This window comes from Podarcis liolepis, assembly GCF_965112155.1.
Source record: "Podarcis liolepis genome assembly, chromosome: 13".
Lineage (NCBI taxonomy): Eukaryota > Metazoa > Chordata > Lepidosauria > Squamata > Lacertidae > Podarcis > Podarcis liolepis.
In genome coordinates this window covers 6,767,173-6,789,120 of record NC_139573.1, presented here as the reverse complement: position 1 = coordinate 6,789,120, position 21,948 = coordinate 6,767,173, and the positions used below count along the sequence as shown (strand labels likewise).

Below are 21,948 nucleotides of genomic sequence, written 5' to 3'. Positions count from 1 at the left end.
ATGCAACAAACTGTGTGACTGTACTGATTGCGGTTCTGTATCAACAAAGAGGGACAGACGGGGCTCGTCCGCCTGGGAAGGCAGCCCACCTAGGAGAAGGGAAGCTCTGGTGCTAAACCTCTGCTGCCTTCTTCGATTTACTTCAAGAAAAGGCTCAGGAGTAAATTTTACACAAATCCGCAGTGGAGTCCCTAAGATGGTTGCATGGTTCCTGGTATACCTCGTTCCAGAATCTCCTGCAGCCAAGCTGGTGCTAAACGTATTCTTCTGATTTCTTTGGACCACATCAGCCAGGCCAAGGTATTAAACAGTATTAAAATACAGCATTAAAATAAATAAATCCTTAGGCTAGAGTTTTGTCGGACCTCCAGAGGACTGCACGACCCTCATGGAATTGTAGACTTGGAAGAGACCCCCAAAGCGCATCTAGCCCAACCCCCGGCAACGCACGTGAATTCCAACCACTCCGATTCTCAACGCAAAACTCTTTTATGAATTGGAGTTGTAAATCGGAGAAGGTCCCGCAGATTGGGCTGCGTGTTTCCCGCGGGGCGAGTTTCAAGCTCCAATTGGCTGCTGCGATCAGAATCCCCGCCTCCTACTCCTCCCCCGCCCCTCTTCAATAGAATCCTGCTCGCACCTCTTTTCTCTGTTTCGCTTCGCAACCGCCTCTCCGTGCCTCTGATTGGCCAGCGTTGCCCGAGAGGCCCAAACCTTGTCGCCTCATTGGCCAAACGTTCCCCGCAGGAGGCGGCCTTTCGGGCGCTATTGGTCATTTCTATAGCAACGGGGCGTTCCTCTTTGTAAAGAGGCGGAAGTCGACGAGGCCCCTTCGCACACGGACATTCGCGGCTCCGCCTTGGACCTCGTCCTCCGCGCGATTGGCTGGAAGGGGCTCCCGCGGGGCCGAAGCCTTCCGACCATTGGCCCGAACTCTCGCGAAGGGGGGGAGGCTACGTTTTGATTGGTCCGCGCCCTCAAAGAAGGCGGGGTGTTCCACCCCAGATGATTGGAGGCTCCTTCCTTTCCACGTGGGAGTAGGAGCGATGGCCATGGCGGAGAGTCAGCCTGGGCCGCCTGCCTCTCTGGACCTGGGGGTAAGAAGGGGAAAGGGCGAGGGAGGGGCGGGAAGCGAGGCAAGGGTGCCCCTGAGCATGTGCAGAGGGCCTTGCTTTGATCTCTCAGTTCTTGCAGGCACGTTCCTGAATTTACACCAGCTCAGTTGCTTCATGATGCCAGTATGTAACTTCCCCCCCTTTTTGTCCAGCCCCATAAGATTATTGAACTCTGTTGTTTATTGTATGCGCAATTGTTTGTTTGTTTATTAAGTTTGTATACCGGATGTCTCGGGCTGGCTAACAGCATAAAAATGCAAAAATACGCAGTAAGAACAAGAACAGAACAAACCATTTACCGACACACACCCCTCCCACGAAAAACCCCATTTAAAATGTTATTTCCTTTTTTTACAACGCTCTTCTTGTCGGTCTTCATGTCGTAGCTCTTGATTTTACGGTGGTTTTATTTTTCAGTGTTGTACCTTGGTAACTCCTCTTAGAGATTTTTAATATTAAAAGAATGATGCTTTTGATTAAAGAATGCCATGCGGGGTTTAAGCCATTACCAACTGCTGATCCCAACAAATGGGGTTCTGGCTGGCTTCAGGATGGAGGATATTAGGATATCCTGTAGGCTAGAATGAGCCCAGTTTTGTCTTCTTTATTTCTTCTGTCCTGCCTTTTGAAAACCCTTTTCATTTGGGTTCTCATTTGATTTATCTCTCCGTTATCTCTACGGAAGTAGAAGTGGTGTTTGTGTGTGTGTAAAAAAAAAAAAAAAAGGCATCCAAGTTCCTTATTTTATATAGGTGTGATAATAATCTCTCATACCTAGAAGAACCTGCTTAAAGCTAATTTTGTTGGTTAGTAACTAAATAGCAAAGGTAATTTAAAAAAACCAAAAAATTCTGTACCTCTCACTTTAGAAATGAGCAGTGCAACTCTGTGCATGTTTTACTGGGGCTTGTAGAATTTCAGCTTCCCAAAATCAGGGGTGCCCTCGGAATTCAAAATATAGTTTGGTTGAATTGATATAATTAAGCTTTGCTCAGTAGGTAAATCGTGTGTAAAATTGATTAGCAATCATTTAAATGATTGTCAAGTGTTTACAGCTATATATTATTTTTAGACCCATTTCAGAATGTTTTCAGAACCATTTTTTAAGGCATGGAATGCGTTGCGTTAATCTAGGCCATGTTTGCACCACACATTTAAAGCACAATGACGCCGCTTTAAGCAGCCGTTCACGGTTTTCCCTGAAATAACTCTGGGAATTGTAGCTCCAAGAGGGGAATTGGAAGTCCCCATACCCCTCGCAGCACCCTTAACAAACTACAGTTAGCGATTTAAAAGCATTGTGTGGATGGGGCCCTTGTCTGGATGGGGCCATGGCGTGGGTGACGGTGGCTGGATATGCTTTACCAAGGGATTTTGGGGTGAGGTTCTAACAGAGAGGCCTTTTATATGAGGAAATTGTGCATTTTGGTATTGGGAGCAGTGAGGCAGGTGAGAGGATGATGGGGGAGAGAAGCCCGACCTTCTGCTCTCCAGAGATTTTGGACCAAAACCTCCATCATTCCTGGCGGCTGACTGTTCCTGGTGGGGTTTTTCTTCCATATCTGGAGCGCTTTCTGGTTCATTAAAAGCTGTGGCAGTGCGTTCTGGGGTTGTTCACCATATTATGGCCAGTTTGCTTTTCCCCGCTTGCTTTGGGAGGGGAGAGGTGCATATTTTGAAAATTTCCCCTCCTTTCTGTTTTCCTCCTTGCTCCAGGAGAGAGTGGAAGCAGATCTGCCGGCAGCCCTCGGCCTCTTGAAATCCCTCCAAGACCAGGTGAGGGGCACCTTCTTCCTTTTCCCTTTCCCGGCAGACATCCCATCTCCCATCCCTCTTTAAGCTTCACAATCTTTCTTATTTTGCCTCTTGCTGGGGTACAGGTGGTTGCAGTGACCCATCATGTACAGACTCTGGCGCAGAAGGTTCGGGCAGGAGCCTACCCCACCGAGAAGGTGAGTTGTTCTTGGAGGAATTTGGGGTGGGGAGCCTAATTCGCACCTGGCCCTGGCTTCTCTGTGACTGCTCCATTCCTTGGTATGGTAATGTGAAACCCCCCCCAAAAGGCAGGTGCCTCTGAGCACGTGAAGAGTGTCCTTCCCGTTACTGTGCTCCAGCTTTGGGGCAGGCCTCAATCCCCAGAGCATTCAGCTAAGGCAGCCCTCCCCCAAGTTTTATAATTCTGAAGTTTGAATGATTTTATATATACTGTATTTTTCACTCTATAAGACGCACCAGACCATAAGACACACCTAGTTTTTGGAGGAGGAGAACAAGAAAAAAAAATATTCTGAATCCCAGAAGCCAGAACAGTGAGAGGGATCGCTGCGCAGTGAAAGCATCAATCCCTCTTGCTGTTCTGGCTTCTGGGATAGCTGTGCAGCCTGCATTCGCTCAATAAGACATACACACATTTCCCCTTACTTTTTAGGAGGGAAAAGGTGTGTCTTATAGAGTAAAAAATACGGTAAATAACAAGCTGCCTGTTTATATGGACAAACTTTTCTACTTAATTTTGTTTCAAAAACAATCATATACCACTTGATTATTATTTTTTTGCAAATACCTCAAAGCCTTTTTCAGAAAGAATAAAAATGAAAATTTCTGTTTAAATAAATGTTAAAGGTGATAAAACATTCAAGAAATAATCAGAATCAATTTTAAATGGAAAGGCAGATTAAAATACGCATCAACATTCTGCATGTCTCGATAGCCTTGCCTAAAAAATGTTTTTAGCAAGTGCTGAAAACAGTACAGGAAAGGCCCCTGCCTGGAATCAATAGGCAGGGAGTTCCAAAGGTTAGTACCAACTGAGTATTATGGGACTCGCAACTCCCACCTGTCCCAGCCATCATGGCCTCTCATGAGGGATGATGGGAGTTGTAGTCCAAAAACTAGGGGAGGGGCACCTGCGTGGGAGAAGGCTATCGTAAAGAAAATACCATTGAATTCCCAAGGTACTGGCCACTGATCTCTGACTTCAAGTCTTTCTTTCCAGTTAAAAATGTCCCATAATTTCTCTTGTTGGCGTATTGGGGGGAGAGGCTCCCCCATTTATATATTTAACCAAGTCAAACCAGATTGAATAATGTGTGTCTTTCCTTGATACCTCTGTGTGAATGAACTTTATGCATTAGCTTTTCTGTCATGGCCAGAATCCGTGCCGCACCAGATTTCCCATGAGCTTCCAAAACCATCCCTTACTCTTTCTCACTCCCAGGGCCTCAGTTTCTTGGAAGTGAAAGACCAGCTGCTGCTCCTCTATCTCCAAGACCTCTCTCACCTGATCCTGGAAAAAACTTCGGGGAACTCCCTGGCTGACAACCCTGCCTTGCTGCGCTTGGTGGAAACCAGAACGGTAGGCGGGGGGGGGGGGAGGAGGCCTGGAATAGGGGGAACTTTTGCAGTGATGATTCCTTACTGAATTGGTTTGTTGCTTTGTTTTGCCCTGGGCGACCCGGAGCATCTTGAAGCCAACCAGCCAGACAGATAATAAAAAAGCTCACATAGATAACACAGGAAAAAAGAAATACGTTAGAAACATCCCACCCATTTCTAAAGGTCACAGATCGTTAAAGGCCTGTCAAAAGCTGTCAAAAGTTTCCTATAAATCCTCAACAGGCTCTTTTCACGGGTTACTCCCGGTCTCGAGAAAAGTGGTACTTGGTCAAAACAAATAAACTCTTGTCCTCCAGCACAATAACTTAGACTTTTAAATCCGTGGAATTAATAATTTTTGTCCAATCACGAAGAAAAACAACAACTCTTCTCACAACCTTAGTTGGCAGATCCTTGCTTTAAACTGTTTACAATGGGGGGGAGACGGACTTCCTCTTTTCACCTCCCCCGCTCGTGCCAAATCCGTAAACGAAATAATTTAAGTCCAGTTTCCAAATTACTCACGGGTTGTTGTTCTTGATTTTAAGTCCGAATTTTTAAAAGGAAGAAGTCAGCGCTCTCCGACAAATGGCATGCGGCTTCACTCGGCAGGGGAAGCAGAGGACTCACAGCACCACGCCGCTCCCCGTCACCCGTTCCGTAGCCTTTAAAAAGGCTCCTTTGCAGGTCGGGAGGGCGCTAACGGTGCCCGCCGAGTCACCACGTCCATGGGCATCCGCGCCCGTGGTTTTTAAGGGTCCCCGTGTCGCCGGCACGGCAAGACCCAGCCCCTGTCGAGCAGATTCCCTCCGGAGCTCGGAGGGAATCCGGCATTAGCCGATCGCGCTAACCCGGAAGTCTGAATTGTGGGTCTGTCTCTGATCAGGCTGCAGGCTGACCCCTCCCTGTCCTTGACATCTTGGCAGGTCTTGGAGAAGATGCGTCCCATTGACCAGAAGTTGAAGTACCAGGTGGACAAACTTGTCAAGGCGGCCGTCACAGGGGCCCTGGGTGAGACATGCGGACATTTGCAGCTTCAGAGTGGGGAGGAGGGAGGCAATCCGAGGGCTCTTCCGAGAGTGCAGCCTAATTTGCAATCCCGGGACACTTTTCTTTCCAGGCGAAAACGACCCACTGCGGTTCAAGCCGAATCCTGGCAACCTGATGAGCAAGGTATGACAAACGGGTGCTGGGGGCAGCTTTGGTTCAGGAGCAAGGCCTTCTGGGTTTGCCAGAAGTAGCGGTGGGCTGGCATTGGTCTGGGGTGGCATGTCTTTGCTCATTTTAGAGACACAAAATAGAAGGGCCTGTTCAGGGCCTGTTGTTTGGCGGGGCCTTATCAGTGGTGGCACCAGTTCTCTGGAGTTTCCTTTTCGGGGAGCATGAGAGCTTATATTTTCTGATGTCAACCAAACACAATACTTTTACCAGAAGCCTTTGTCTACCGTGGGACTTTACATCTGAGTAAGGTTCTGTAATTCAGCAGGTTTTTTTGTTCTTAGTTTAGAATTAAGAGATTTTTAAAAAATGCACTTCTTCTTACATCATTACTGCTTTTGATGTGTGCGTTTCTGCATCACTTTTAAATGAGCCCTTATGAAAATGTGACAAACTTCAAGATTTCCAAGTGGTTAAGGTGTGCCTCGTCTCAATTCATAGAATCATAGCTGTAGAGTTGAGAGGGACTACGAAGTTCATGTAGAGCAACCTTCCTCAATGTAGGAATCTTTTGCCTATTGTGGGACTTGAACCCACCACCCTGCGATTAAGAGTCCCGTGCTCTACCAACTGAGCTTCACTTTTAAGAAACTACTTAAAAGCTTCATTATTTGTTTGTTTCTTTGGTCTTTCCTGTTCCTACATTAATAATAATAATATAATAATAATAATAATTTATTATTTATACCCTGCCCATCTGGCTGGGCTTCCCCAGCCACTCTGGGCAGCTTCCAAAAGAATATTAAAATACTATAATACATCAAACATTAAAAGCTTCCCGAAACAGGGCTGCCTTCAGATGTCTTCTAAAAGCCTGGTAGTTGTTGTTCTCTTTGACATCTGGTGGGAGGGTGTTCCACAGGGAAGGCGCCACTACCGAGAAGGCCCTCTGCCTGGTTCCCTGTAACTTGGCTTCTCGCAATGAGGGAACTGCCAGAAGGCCCTCGGTGCTGGACCTCAGTGTCCGGGTAGAACGATGGGAGTGGAGACGCTCCTTCAGATATACTTAAAAGCTTCATTATTTATTTGTTTGTTTCTTTCGTCTTTCCTGTTCCTACATTAATTCTTGTATTTGTTGTTACTCTTCCCCTCTCTTACTCTCCGTCCCGTGAAGAAGTTTCCCACTTCCTTCAAGCTCCATTTTGTGGGGGTTTGATGTATTTTACGATCAGCCCTCCCCACCTTGGGTTCTGTATGTTGTTGAACAGCAGCCTCCCATCACCCCTGGCCATTGGCCATGCTGGCTTAGAATGAAGAGGGTTGTATCATTTTCAGATTGTGAAACACTGGGCATTGAATGATTGTATTCTGCCCTCCTTGTTACATCTGTACAGTGCCTCACCACCAGATGCTAGATACGCAGCATATAAATAAAGATTTTATAACACCTCGGTGGACCAGACCAAGGCTTGTGTATTCAAGAATCCCAGCAACCAAACGTTTATTTTAAAAAGGGAAGAATCACGGCAAACAAATGTTGATGTGGCTGGTTGGGGCCTTGCCTGTTCTTGAACCGATTGAGGTCCTGTCAGAAGGCATTTACAGTGGTACCTCGGGTTAAGTACTTAATTCGTTCTGGAGGTCCGTACTTAACCTGAAACTGTTCTTAACCTGAAGCACCACTTTCGCTAATGGGGCCTCCTGCTGCCGCCGGAGCACGATTTCTGTTCTCATCCTGAAGCAAAGTTCTTAACCTGAAGCACTGTTTCTGGGTTAGCGGCGTCTGTAACCTGAAGCGTCTGTAATCTGAGGTACCACTGTAATGACTAAAAAAAAATGCTTGATCCGTGTGATTTTCCTCTCTTAATTGCAGCTCGACGACTCGGAGGAGAGCGAAGATGAAGAAGCCGCTGGTGGCACAAAGAATTCTGGGAAGGGGGCGTCCAAAGGAGGGAGCAGGAAATATGTCCCGCCCCGCCTGGTTCCTGTACATTATGGTATGCAATTTGGGTAGCGGTAGAGGAAGGTTGGTCTGGCATTGCTAACCAGAGCTGGGACGCGGTGCTGGCAAATTTGCCCTTGCCCCACCCCAGAAGTGGCTGCAATTGAGCGGCTGGTAGTTGGCTGCATCAGGCCCATAGCTGTCAAGCGTCCCTTTTTTGGCGGGACAGTCCCTTATCCCAGCGCCATGTCCCACTGCTGTCCCTTATTGATGATGTCCCTTAAATAAGCTACTGAAGGTAATGGGGCCCTTTCTATGTCCAGCTGTCCTTTGTCAACAACAAATTGTTGCTGTTTTTTTTGTGTTGAATATATGCTATATGGTAATTTATGGACCTAATAGGTATCTAAAGCCATTTGCACGCAACAAAATATGTATTCTATCAAAGTAATTGTTGATCCCTTATTTTGGCTGCTGATCCCTTATTTTCGAGGCTGCTGGTCCCTTATTTTCAAATCTGTAAGTTGACAGCTATGGTCAGGCTGTGTCAGACTGTTGCTTCTCTTTGCCTCAGATGAAACGGAAGCTGAGAGGGAGAAGAAGCTTCTGGAGCAGGCCAAAAAGCGAGCGCTCAGCAGCTCCATCATCCGGGAGCTGAAGGAGCAGTACTCGGATGCCCCGGAAGAGGTCCGCGAAGGGCGCTACGCTCACGCCAGCCGGCAGAGCCGAGAGGATGAGCACCGGTTAGTTTGGAGGGGTGGGGAGCCCTGGGGAAGAGAGGGGCAGGAGTCCAGTGTGTCTTGGCAAGTGGAAGGGCTGTGAGAAGCCAGGAAGAGCTCGGGGGCTGGATGAAGCCCAGGATGAAGCTGGATTAAGCCTCGTCCAGCAGCTTGTTCTCACTGTGGTCCAGCAAATGGGAAACCCCGCGAACGTGCTGTCCTCACTTATGAATCCCAAGAACTATTATTTTGAGGCACAGGTGTGGTAGGAAATACAGTGTTACCGTGGTTGTCACGCGCTTTGGTACTCAAACAACTTGGAACCCAAACACTGCAAACCCGGAAGTGTTCCGGTTTGTGAACTTTTTTCGGAAGCTGAACATGCTCCGTTTTGAGTGCCACACTTCCGTTTGGAGTGTTACGCTGAGGTCTGCCTGTTTTTGCTATTTATTTTGCGTTTTTGCTTCTGCGGCTTCTATTTTGTTTTGTTTTTGTGACAGTGTGGACTGACGGATTGATGTTGTGACTGCAGCACATTGTTTATTGCTTTCATTTTATGGTTCCAAGGTCTCGTTAGATAGTAACATCCATGTTAAATTGCTGTTTTAGGGGTTGCTTTTAAAAGTCCAGAACGGATTAATCTGTTCTGAGTTGCTTTCTATGGGAAAGTGTGCCTTGGTTTTGGAACGCTTTGGTTTTGTAATGGACTTCTGGAACGGATTAAGTTTGAGAGCCAAGGTACCACTGTAGCCGGTTTGGACTCCGCTACATCTTGTGGTGAATTCCATAGTTTAGCCATCACCCATGGATTCTGGTATGAAAAGAGAGGGAAGAGAATCTTCCCTCCACACAATGCCTAATTTTCTGCGCTTCTTCTGGTCTGAGGGTTTTGGGTTTTCTCAGAGTGGAGCATGGGTGTTGCAAGGGATTCTGGGGGCTGTTTTCAGGCAGAGGGTGGAGCATGCTGGGAGATCAAGCTTCCGGGCTCCACGCCAGAGCTGCAAAAGCCACAGGCCCTGTGGGAAGGTTGGAGAGACTGCCTTTCAAAGCGTAGTCCAGCCCCTGTTGAGTGCAGGGATTCTGGAGTTTGAGCCTCGGTAGCTGCTGGCTGCTTTAAGAAAAAAAACCCACATTCTGAAGCAGTTTTCAGAAGACGTCTGAACGTAGGCAGGGTTGATTCCTGCCAAACCCCCTAGTGGCAGGGAGTTCCACAGGGCACTAAAAGCACAATCCCTAGTGAAGGCCGACTGGACCTCAGGGGTGCTGGGAACTGCCAGAAGTGCCCCCTCAGAGGGTCTCTGGATATCTCCACGGCAACTGGTCCCGCCTCTGAGCTGCTCTTCCTGCCAGGAAGATGATCTCCATGTTCAAATGAGTGGCAGGATGTGTGTGTCCAAGAGAGATCTTTCTATTGGTCCACAGCGGCTGGTGGAGCAGCCACATTCAGAGGCAGCGTACCTGCTAAACTTTTTTCGGCGTACCTTGAGTTTTGGTAACAATTCTCCCTGCCTTCCCCATGGCTTCATTCTGCAGGACGAACTACGAGGAGAGCATGATGGTCCGTCTCAACGTGACCCGGAAGGAGAAGGCGCGCCGTCGACGAGTGGGGGACCTGGGCTCGCAGCTCAGCTCCCTCACCCACTTCGGGGACATCACCGCATTGACCGGGGCAGCAGCCCCATTGGGAGAGGTGAGCCGTGGGTGGGTGGGTGGGCGGCTCTTGCCTGAATCACACAAAGTAGAAATTTGCAAGGTATTCATGCAAGTCCCGCTTTCTGAACTCAGTGCGTTCGCTGGAAATTGTTCGTGATGCGAGTGTTTGCATAGTGGATTGACGGTTTCCACTGATTCCCACAGGGAAATTTCTAGTGCGTTTCCGACTGTGGGAACTCTGGGAATTATAGCTCAGAGAGGCGAATAGGGGCCTCCTAACAGTGTTCTCGAAGCTACCAGCATGAGTTTGACCAAACTGCGGGAGGCAGTGGAAGACAGGAGTGCCTGGCGTGCTCTGGTCCATGGGGTCACGAAGAGTCGGACACGACTAAACAGCAACAACAACTTAACAATAATAATAATTAGTAATAATATTTAAACCCCAGCCACTCTGGGCGGCTTCCAGCAAAATATAAAAAATGCAATAAAACATCAAACATTAAAATCTTCCCTAAACAGGGCTGCCTTCAGATGTCTTCTAAAAGTCAGATAGTTGCTTATTTCCTTGACATCTGATGGGAGGGCGTTCCACAGGGCAGGCACCACCACCAAGAAGGCCCTCTGCCTGGTTCCCTGTAACTTGGGGGTGATGGGGGTGGAGATGCTCGGGGCCAAGGCCGTTTAGGGCTTTAAAGCACCAACACTTTGAATTGTGCTCGGAAACATACTGGGAGCCAGTGTAGGTCTTTCAGGACCAGTGTTATGTGGTCTCGGCGGCCGCTCCCAGTCACCAGTCTAGCAGCCGCATTCTGGATTAGTTGTAAATAACAAAGCAGTGTCGCGCTGCTTTGCCTGCGTCCCGGAAATGGAACCAGTGTCCATAAAATGTTCCCGCCATTCACTTTTCGAATGACATTTGTCTAGGCCTGCTTTGTGTAGGTGAACCACAAAGCTAAGGGTCGCTTGACGGTCTGCTTAAGCAGCTAACAGTCAGTTCAAAAATCTCTGTATGCGCGTCAAAAGATGCGATTTAAAATGCCGTTTGATGACAGCCTGCAGTTCCGTGTAAGGTTTTCATGTTTTCTTTCCTCGCATTCCCGCCTTTCAGGATTCGGGCCCCCAGAGGAAGAAGAAGAAAAAGGTCGGCATGAAACGAGGAAAGCAGAAAAGAGGTAAGTGTCATTGAAAGATTCTGGTTTTCTTGGCGAGGCGAAGCTCACCCTCGTCCGCACAGAGGCCCTGTCGAACCCTACACTTAAAGCTCTATGATACCGCTCTTGGGCAGCCAGGAATTTCCTTGAAGGACTCCTGGGAAATGTTGTTCGTCAAGCGTGCTGAGAATTATTCCTTTCCCAGAACTACAATTCCCAGTGTGCTTTAACATTCAGTCCCTCTTTCCAGGGAACTCTGGGAATTGTAGCTCTTTGGGGCAGGAGGAAGTAGGGGTTTCCCAGCAACCCTCAGCGCCCTTAAACTACAATTCCCAGGAGTCTCTGGGGGAAGCCGTAACTGTTTATAAAGTGCTGGGGCTACTGCTTTAAACGCACGCTGCTTGATGTGGCCGGATGAAAAGCAGGTTGGTAAAATTTGTACCTGGAGGGTACAAAAAAACTTTGCTGGAAGCTGTTCTGTAGCACTGAGTCTTCCCCCTCACCCCATGTCCCCCTTCTTGATGCCAGTTCCTCACAGAGGTCTAGCTGCATGAGATAACCCATGTACATGTCCTGTCCTCTCCTTTATACTAACTCACTCTTTTTTTCTTTCTCTTTCTCGTTCTACCCCACCCCAGGTTTCCGCAAGAGGCGATAACCCCCTCACAGTACTTGGGACCGATCTCTGCAACCCCCAATATCTCAGGATTTTTCACATCCATTAGATTTGGTAACAATAAAGCTCAAGCGCTCATTTCTCTTTTCCCTGTCAAAAAAAAAAATTTGTCGTGTTTTTCTTTCCATCTTGCGAAGGGAGGGTGGGAGAGACCCAACTGCAGGAAATTTTCATGGGGCAGGAGGATCAGAAAGAAAGCTGGGAGCAGGCTGGTTTGTCTCGCACAAAACAGAAGAAGAAGCAGGGAGGCAGTATGGTGCATTGGTTAGCGTGTCACACTACTAGGGTCTTGGGAGAGCCAAGGTTCAGCCATGAAGCTTTGCTGGGTGGGTCTTGGGGCCAGTCACTGCCTCTCAGCCCAGCCCCACCTCACAGGGTTGTTGGGATTAAATGAGGGGGAGAAGAAAGATGTATACTCCTTGGAGAAAAATAGGTGGGGTATAGTGAAGGTAAAGGGACCCCTGACCCTTAGGTCCAGTCACGGACGACTCTGGGATTGTGGCGCTCATCTCACTTTAATGGCCGAGGGAGCCGGCGTACAGCTTCCGGGTCATGTGGCCAGCATGACTAAGCCGCTTCTGGCGAACCAGAGCAGCGCACGGAAACGCCGTTTACCTTCCCGCCGGAGCGGTACTTATTTATCTACTTGCACGTTGACGTACTTTGAAACTGCTAGGTGGGTAGGAGCAGGGACCGAGCAACGGGAGCTCACCCCATCACGGGGATTCGAACCGCTGGCCTTCTGATCTGCAAGTCCTAGGCTCTGTGGTTTAACCTGCGTGCCTAGGTGGGGTATAGATGCAATAAATAAGAATAGTGTTTTCATTTCTCCTCATATTCTAGAAACTTGGTCTGTTTTTTCCCTTTGAAAATGAAGACTGGGAACCTGGGGGGGGGGGTCTCCCCAACCCCCAGATACCCATGGGGGGGACACCATTGATTTGGAATGGAAATCAACACAGTTAAATAATATATTTTTCAGTCGGGTCCGTAACCACTCGATCCCTCCTAACACCTGCTCCCCATGTTGATCCCCATGCCCCCCCCAACAAAATATGTGCCTTGCTCCCCTCCCTCTCTGCTCGCTGTCAAAAGAGGCGTGTAAATTCGCAACTCCTTTCTTTTTTTATCTCTTTTTCTTTTTTCCCTCCCCTTGAGCAAGGAAACCCCTTTTTAATTCGGGAATCCCCACGTCTCTTTCTCTCTCTCTCTCTCCCCCCGCCACCCTGCTTGTCTGGTTTAGAGCTACTGGCAGAATCAATGCCATCGACCTGGTTTTGGGGGGCCGGAGCGGGAAAGGGAATCCTCCGCTGCTTTAAACCCTGATCGGGCTAAGTGGAATCCGATAAACACAGGGAGGAAATCAATCGCCTGACACACTCGAGGAATTGGGGGGGGGGGGCGGCGCTGCTGGAGACAGAAGAAGGGGGGGCTGGCTTTCCGGCGAGCTTAGAGAGGGATTTCCACAGGATTGAGGACCAGGGCTGTTTGCAAGGGGTGGGGTGGGGGGGTTGAATTGCAAGGGCATCTTAATTGTTCTGTCTCCTCTACATGCATAATTTCCCTCCTCAGCTCAGAGGCCATTTTCTCCTGCGCCCCCCCCCCCCAAAAGACACAATATCTTGAATCCTAACCCCCCCCCCCCCGGCATGGGTTTCCTGAGTCAGCATCGGCCGCCATGACCTTTACCAGAGTGCAAAGGAGAAATAGATTAATTCATTAGCACGGTTTTTATCGGGAGGGGATTATGATGGGGGTAAGGGGCGAGGAGAGGCGTGAATGTGGGGGGGGGAGTGGGGTTTTAAGAGCAAGAGAGGGGGGGGCTCGCAGGCATGACTACGACTGGATAAAGGGGGGCCTTTTGTGGTTTGAATATCGGGTGCGAAGGGGGAAATGAGCAGGTTTTTGGGGCAGAACTGAAACTTAAGAATGAAATATTGGGATAAAGCAGGGAGAGTTTTTTTGGGGGGGGTCAGGCTGTAGTCACAAGGGGGGCATTGGTAGATCTCAAGGGGAAATGCGGCCGTAAAAGTGTTGGAATAGGAACTGGGGAGATCAAGGTTTGAATCCCCACTCGCCCCATGAAGCTCCTTGGCCAGTTGCTAACCTCCCTCACAAGGTGGTCATTGGCATTAAATGGGCACCTTGAGCCCCTCAAGAGGAATAAGGTGGGGCTGTGAATGCAATAAGATAAAATACTAAATATGTGAGGAGGCCTTGCTCTGTGGCCTGGTCCACCCGAGGCCTTTTTACACTCAAGAGAGCAAGAGCCACCTTTGAATAAACTGGTTTTTTTCCTGGGAGATCGCTCCCTGCCCTCAACCCACTGCCACCATTTCTGTAATCCCAGTGCACTTACTGGTTTTTCCTCCAGGTGGTGCTGCAGGGACCTCTCCCCCCCCCCCCAGTATCCCAACTCCTTTCCTCTTTGCCCCCCCCCCCCCAACCCGCCTCATTTTCATTCCATCCACGCATCCTCCGGCTCCCGTCCTCAAATTAATTTGGTGCCATGTATTGCTGCAGTTTCTTTCTCGCTGCATCCCCCTCCCCAGCCTCATCGCTCTCTGTCTTTCTGCCTTCTTCCTGCTGTCCGTCCGTTGTTATTTTTCCCCTCCCCTCCCCGGTTTTCCCTCTTCGCTCCCTCTCTTTTTCTTCATAAATTCTCTTGCGTTGCAGTTTGTTTTTTTTCCTGGCCCCTTCCCTTCTCCCCCACCCTGCCCCTCGCAAGCCCAATTCCGCGTCTGTACGTTAAATTCCCCAAGTGCAAAAGCATTGGGAAAGGGGGGGGGGGGCATGCAATGAAAAGCCCGCATGACAAAGTCATTTTATAATTTATCCACAGGGCCAGTGTGAGGCCATGCGTGATATCATTAAACACATAAGGGTTTTCCATTTGAAATAAAATACATCTGGGTCGCTGGCTTCCCCCCCACCCGCAATATCCAGGTTTTCGCCCCTCCACCCTCTGATTGTTCCTTACTGCTTTTTGACTTCTGTGGAATTGCTCTTCGTTTCTGCCTTTGCATTTAAGGCTGCAATCCCGTATTAATAATAATAAATTTCAGGAGACCTCCTCGGAAGCACCTCTTGCAATGCAAGGTCTATAAAGCAATTGCACTTGCTAAAAACACTTTTTGCGTTTTACCCGCCCTGGCAGTCATATTCAGCGGGCTTTACTTCCGAGTTGACGTGCGTCGAGTCGTGCTGTAAAGGCGTTTTTATTCCGCCCTTCCCATGGGGCTCGCGGCACGTCAAGCGCCGTTTCCCCCCATCCGCAAACCCCCGTTATCCTCACAACAATCCTGCGGTGTAGACTAGGCTGAGGAGATTGTGACTAGGCCGGGCTGAGCGTGACCGAGGCGAGATTTGAACTTGGCGTTTCTTTGTCTGGTCCATGCATGGGGGAATCTCAGGATCGTGGACTCTTTGACTCAGAGCAGGGGCCAGCAAACTTTTTTCAGCAGGGGGCCGGTCCACTGTCCCTCAGACCTTGCGGGGGGCCGGAATATATATTTTTGGGTGGGAAATGAACGAATTCCTATGCCCCACAAATAACCCAGAGATGCGTTTTAAATAAAAGGACACATTCTACTCATGTAAAAACACGCTCATTTCCGTACCGTTTGCGGGCCGGATTTAGAAGGCGACTGGGCCGGATCCGGCCCCCGGGCCTTAGTTTGCCTACCCATGACTCAGAGAATAAGACTGTGTACAGCCTCCTCCTTTGGAGGCTGTGTGTCTCTTGCCTGCTGGTTTTTGGGAATCGCAAGTCTGGGAGATGGGGGTTCAACAGCAAGTTGGAAGGCCACAGGTTTCTCCCCCAGACCAGCACCCTAAACTCCACACTGCTATTCACCCACCAAAAACACCTTCCTTGGGACAACGGCCTCAGCCATCCCTTTAATGCCATAGTTTGCACACTACAAAAAAGAGAATCTTCGAGCTGGAAGGGCCCCAGGGTCATCTAGTCCAACCCCCGGCAATTCAGGGATCTTGGCTAAAGCAACCCTGGCAGATGGCCACCCAACCTCTACTTAAAAACCTCCAATGAGGGAAAGTCCACCGACTCTTGTGAGGGCCTGTTCCCACGAGGAACAGTCGATATTTGGAGTGGCAAAACTTGAGGGTCTGAGTTTGTGAGAGAGAGACTTTCTGCTGCTTCCCCTCAGCCCCTCGCTGATACCAGCTGCTATTTTGGTTATCTTAGGAAGCCCCATGCGATATTCTGCAATGGTGGAGGGTGTTCTAGGAAAACAAGATGGAGTCCAGGAGCAGCGAGGGGCCTGGGGAAGCGACTGCGTCCCTAAAATTCAGAGGGGGAAAACAGTTTTGCAGGTGTCCTCTTTGCAGAAAGACAATCCTCTTGTGTTTACTTCTCTTCCCCCTGTTTAACTCAGTAAAGAATTATTGGTTTATTTTCTCTCTGGGCTTCGGTCCGCTTTGTTCCTGTCGCTCGGCTGCCATGACATGCCCGCAGTGGTAAGTTAATAGCACCATAAGCCTGCCCCAAAGGCCATGGCTCTTAGCTCAGCAGCCACATTTAACTTGTCTCTGGGCAATTGGCCATGATGAGCCCTCCCGGCCTGTCCGCAGACGTGTTGGGGGGAGATCAGATATATCACTCGGTGTGCTTGCACTGGGTCGCCCTCCGAGCTTGAACTTAAAAACGCAAAATTCTGAATGATGGGGAAGATACGGAAATTACCGTATTTTTTGCACCATAACACTCACTTTTTTCCTCCTAGAATGTAAGGGGAAATGTCTGTGCGTGTTATGGAGCGAATGCCTGCGGGTGGCGGGGGGGATCTGCTGCAGTCGTGAGCAGAGGATCCATGGTTCCCCTTCCTTCCCTCCTCTGTGGTTACAAAGCATGGATCCACATGGATCCTCAGGATTTTTGCATTGAGCTACTCCAAACTCACTGTCAGATCACATGTCTGTGGCCACAGCATGAACCACAAAAATCATATATCCACTATTTCGTTTAGAATATTTTTTTTCTTGTTTTCCTCCTCTAAAAACTATGTGCGTGTTATGGTCTGGTGCGTGTTATAGAGCGAAAAATACGGTAGGTAAATTGGCCAGACGTTTTATTTTGCAGTTTGATTCTGCAATGGTTGCTATTCTATAGGACAGAAATGGGGGGATATTTGGTGGGTGGGGCCACAGGTGAAAGGGGGTGGAGTGATATTGACTCAGAATCTCCTTTCTTGTAACTTGAAGGCGTTGGTTCAGGCCCTACCATCCAGAGCAGGAGAAAACAAGCTTGTTCCGTCCTCCATGTGATAGCCCCCGAGATATCTGAAGATGGCTATCATATCTCCTCTCAGTCTTCTTTTTACCAGGCTAAACCTACGCCATTCCCTCAACCATTCCTCATGAGGCTCGGTTTCCAGGCCTTTGATCATCTTGGTCGCCCTCCTCTGCACATTATTCCAGCTTGTCAATATCCTCCTTAAATTGTGCCGCCCAGAACTCGACACAGTACTCCCAGTCTGAACCAGACAGAATAAAATAAAAGGGTGCTATGACTTCCTTTCTATACTTCTGTTGATGCAGCCTAGAATAGCATTTGCTGTTTTGCCGCAGCATCACACTGTTGGCTCGTGTGAAGTTTGTGGTTCACTAAGACTCCTAGATCCTTTGCACATGCACTATTGGCCAGCCAGGTGTCCCCCATCTTATATTTATGCAGCGGATTCTCCATGCCCAAGTGCAGAACCTTACATGTGTCCCTATTGAAATTCATTTCTGTTAGCTTGGGCCCAGTTCTCCAATCTGTTACGGTCATCTTGAATCCCGATTCAATCTTCTGCGGCATTAGCTACCCCTCCCCAGTTTGGTGCCTCTGCAAATTTGATGTGAGATCCCCTCAATTCCTTTATCCAAGTCGCTTATAAAGACGTTGAATAACAATGGGCAACGTAGAGAACATGCCTGGAGGCTTTTATATTTCGTTTTCTATTTTGTTTCTATATTATATTACATTTCCGAGCACAATGCAAAGTGTTGGTGTCGATCGTTAAAGCCCTAAACGGCCTTGGTCCAGTATATTGTACCTGAAGGAGCATCTCCACCCTCATTGTTCAGCCCAGACCCTGAGGTCCAGCTCCGAGGGCCTTCTGGCAGTTCCCTCACTGCAAGAAATGAGGTTACAGGGAACCAGGCAGAGGGCCTTCTCGGTGGTGGCGCCCGCCCTGTGGAACACCCTCCTGTCAGATGTCAAGGAAATAAGCAACTATCCTACCTTTAAAAGACATCTGAAGGCAGCCCTGTTTAGGGAGGTTTTTAATGTTTTATGCTGTATCATGTTTTTAATATTCAATTGGGAGCCACCCAGAATGGCTGGGGAAACCCAGCCAGATGGGCAGGGTATAATAATAATAATAATAATAATAATAATAATAATAATAATAATTACTTTTATTTAAAACCATGGTATAATCATGGGCAGGGACGCGGGTGGTGCTGTGAGTTAAACCACAGAGCCTAGGACTTGCCGATCAGAAGGTCGGTGGTTTGAATCCCCGTGACAGGGTGAGCTCCCGTTGCTCAGTCCCTGCTCCTGCCAACCTAGCAGTTCGAAAGCACGTCAAAGTGCAAGTAGATAAATAGGCGGGAAGGTAAACGGCGTTTCCGTGCGCTGCTCTGGTTCGCCAGAAGCGGCTTAGTCCTGCTGGCCACATGACCCGTAAGCTGTACACTGGCTCCCTCGGCCAATAAAGCGAGATGAGCGCCACCACCCCAGAGTCGGTCACGACTGGACCTAATGGTCAGGGGTCCCTTTACCTTTACCTATAATCATGGGTTGCCAACGTGGCACCCTTGAAATCTTAGCCTGGTGCCAATGAAACCTCTGAGCCAAGCCCCTCACTGTCTCCTTGGGCATGAATTTCTGGGAATGTTTACTTTCTCCCCGCCTTGACCTGAAGGAGGAAGTTGGAAAAGTGACAATCTTTCTCCACTTCCTATTACATCTCTCTGTGCTTTTTGAGGCTCTGGCTAACTCTTACCCAGATCCCTTGAGAAAGCGAAGTGCGTAATACAGTACAATCCGGAGAAGAAAAGAGACCCAGCGGGGTCGGTGCCCGCAGCCCTTGCTCAAAAATCCCAGATGTGTCTACGGTGCGACCCCTGCTTTTTATATGAAAGCACGTATCGTCGCAATACTTAAAGCAGCATCAGTGTGAAAAAATAAAACAACTCAGGCATCCATCTCCGCTGCGAGAGATTTATTACAATGCAACTCGGGGATAAATAGGGGAAGTCGGAATGGTGGAAGAAGAACAATTTTTCATACTGTGAGACTCTCCATATTGTGCCGCCTTGCCTTGTTTAAGGAATAAAAATGGTGCTTTTTGTGCTGCTAGAATGCATAAATAGACTCCCCCCTTTTTTTGGCCTAACGTTTGTAATGGATCTAATGCCTCGGGTTGCTTGTGGCTCCTGGTGATTTTGTGGGATTTGGTGTTTAAGGAGGGGTAAACAGGACACAGGTGGCGCTGTGGGTTAAACCACAAAGCCTAGGACTTGCCGATCAGAAGGTTGGTGGTTTGAATCCCTGTAACGGGGTGAGCTCCCGTTGCTCGGTTCCAGCTCCTGCCAACCTAGCAGTTCGAAAGCACATCAAAGTGCAAGTAGATAAATAGGTACCGCTCCGGCGGAAAGGTAAACGGCGTTTCCCTGCGCTGCTCTGGTTCGCCAGAAGCGGCTTAGTCATGCTGACCACATGACCCGGAAGCTGGACGCCGGCTCCCTCGGCCAGTAAAGCGAGATGAGCACCGCAACCCCAGAGTCGGCCACGACTGGACCTAATGGTCAGGGGTCCCTTTACCTTTACCTTTAAACTGAACCCATGTCCTGTAATGGTCCAGCATAGTGCACCCTGGCTGAATTTCCTTAGCTCTGGACCACACAGAAATGTTAAGTAGTATCCATGGAAAGGGCTGCTTAGGATAGAGGCGCCCTGTAAAATGTAATCTTAAGATGAACGCTATGATTCCTCCATCGCATGGGGGTGGGCTGGATGACCCCTGGAACCCTTTCCAACTGTACAATTCTATAATGCCACTGACTAGAGGAACTCCTACTTGGCTTTCTTGAATGGCAGAATCCCTGCTGCGTGATAAGCAGCTTTGCCAACCTAGCCCACTGTGGACATAACACTAAACCGTAGTTTAGTGCAATCTTCCCCAACCTGGTGCCCTCCAGATGGTTGGGAGTAGGACTCCCATATGTCCCAACTACCGGGGCTGATGGGAATGGCACTCCAAAACATCTAGAGGTTGGAGGAAGGTGTTTTGACGTTCGGAGAAACCTCAGACTACCCCATGTCATCCGAACAATGGTTAATCTTAACTGTGGTTTGTTTGAATCGTGGCTTATAGAGAAGCTGCGTCTCCTCTACAAAGTAAACCATAGTGAATAATAATTTTTAAAAGCAAATTTGGACCCTACCTTTCCATCCAAAGACGCGACTGGCTGTATAAAATCCAAACACTTGTTATTTGAAGCGCTTTTAACTCTGTTCTGTGTCCCCAAAATGGCTCCCAGGTTGATTTATAAAGATCAGTAATACGACAGCCCCTGCCCCCAGGCTTGCGATCTTTAAAAGACATTGCATAAAAGGGGAAGGGAGGAAGAACAGGAAAAAAGCAAACCGAGACTAATTCTTAGTTTACAGTGGTACCCCGCAAGATGAACGCCTCGCAAGACAAAAAACTCGCAAAACGAAAGGTTTTTTCGTTTTCGAGTTGCCTTGCAAGACGAATTTCCCTATGGGCTTGCTTCGCAAAACGAAGCTCGCCCCGGGGACAGCGGGTCTTCTCTTTTGAAGCAAGGGGCGGCGGGGAGAAGCGATCTTCTCCCCGCAGCCCCAGGTCCGGGGACAGCGGGAAGCGCTTCCCGCTGCCCCCGGACCTCTTTTGAAGCAAGGGGCGGTGGGGAGATCGCTTCTCCCGGTGCTCTGAAGCCGGGCGGGGGGCGGGAACACCTGCCCCAGCCGCCCCACTTCGGAACGCTGCTCCGAAGCGGGGCGGGGGGCGGGAACACCTGCCCCAGCCGCTCCGCTTCGGAACGCTGCTCCGAAGCGGGGCGGGGGGCGGGAACACCTGCCCCAGCTGCCCCGCTTCGGAACGCTGCTCCGAAGCGGGGCGCGGGGGCGGGAACACCTTCTGAAGGCGGGCGGGGGGCGAAAGTCTTTGTCCCCCCTGCCTGCCTTCCCAGGGGCTTTTAAATCGCCCCGGACAGCGGAGAAGTCCTCCGCTGTCCCGGGGCGATTTTAAAATGCCGCCCGCCAGCATTTTAAGATCGCCCGGACAGCGGAGAAGTCCTCCGCTGTCCCGGGGTTTTTTTAAAATGCTGGGGGTGGGAAGAAAAGCCCTTGTCCCCCCCCCCCAGCCTTCAGAAGAGGTCCGGGGACAGACTGTCCCCGGACCTGGTCTGAAGGCGGTTTCCCTAGGAACGCATTAATTGATTTTCAATGCATTCCTATGGGAAACCGTGCATCGCAAGACGAAAAATTTGCAAGACGAAGAGACTTGCGGAACGAATTAATTTCGTCTTGCGAGGCACCACTGTACAAATTTCTTCTTATTGGAAATGTGGCAGCAGGGACCATTCAGTTTGTAACGTAAGGCTTCATTTTGTTATCGGCAAGTCAGCTGGCGAAGAGGGGGTGCGTAGCAAGCAGGCAGTGTGGCATGATCTCTAGTAAGTGGCACGTGCTCTGATTGGCTGTGTAGTTCTGAGGGAGCGCTACCTCTGTATGTTTAGTTGAATGTCTCTCTGCTGTGTACAAGGCCTGAAGTCAGAAAAACGAAACTTCTTTTGTTTCTCCTCAAATTATGCAGTTTTCCTCCGGAAAGCATTATCAGGATTTCATTTCTCTCTGGATACCGCCTGCGTTACTTAAGTGGCTTGGCTCACACTTCTAACAACCAGCTGGAGAGGAGAACCCAACATCCCTGATCTCAGAGGATAGAGCAGCTCTGCTTCCCATCTCGGAATGATGGAAAACAATCGCGGGTAACGTTACAGAAAGAAAAGAAACGGAAGAAATCTAAAAGCAAGACAGAACAGCAGATAAAACCCAGAACCCGGTGAATCAAATGTATTGAACAGCTGCTCCAACAACTAAGTCTTCAAAAGGCATCGGAGT

The 21,948-nt window shown here is 49.1% G+C and overlaps 1 protein-coding gene across 1 annotated transcript; it reads left to right on the top strand.

The window, feature by feature from the left end:
• The first annotated feature begins 956 nt into the window (after positions 1 to 956).
• NGDN (neuroguidin) lies at positions 957 to 11,908 on the top strand. Its single transcript, XM_083472802.1, has 11 exons — positions 957 to 1,097; positions 2,832 to 2,891; positions 2,996 to 3,067; positions 4,333 to 4,470; positions 5,417 to 5,501; positions 5,611 to 5,663; positions 7,522 to 7,645; positions 8,165 to 8,333; positions 9,843 to 9,999; positions 11,071 to 11,134; positions 11,752 to 11,908. Exons 1-11 carry the CDS (start codon positions 1,047 to 1,049, stop codon positions 11,769 to 11,771), a joined length of 993 nt encoding a protein of 330 aa, XP_083328928.1. The 5' UTR covers positions 957 to 1,046; the 3' UTR covers positions 11,772 to 11,908.
• The last annotated feature ends 10,040 nt before the right edge of the window (positions 11,909 to 21,948 follow it).

Bases quoted from the DNA above. Each gene is read 5' to 3' on its own strand.
- NGDN (XM_083472802.1), top strand. From the start codon at position 1,047: ATGGCCATGGCGGAGAGTCAGCCTGGGCCGCCTGCCTCTCTGGACCTG. The intron at 4,471-5,416 runs GTAGGCGGGGGG...ACATCTTGGCAG, and splicing joins GCTTGGTGGAAACCAGAACG to GTCTTGGAGAAGATGCGTCC. The intron at 10,000-11,070 runs GTGAGCCGTGGG...CCCGCCTTTCAG, and splicing joins CAGCAGCCCCATTGGGAGAG to GATTCGGGCCCCCAGAGGAA.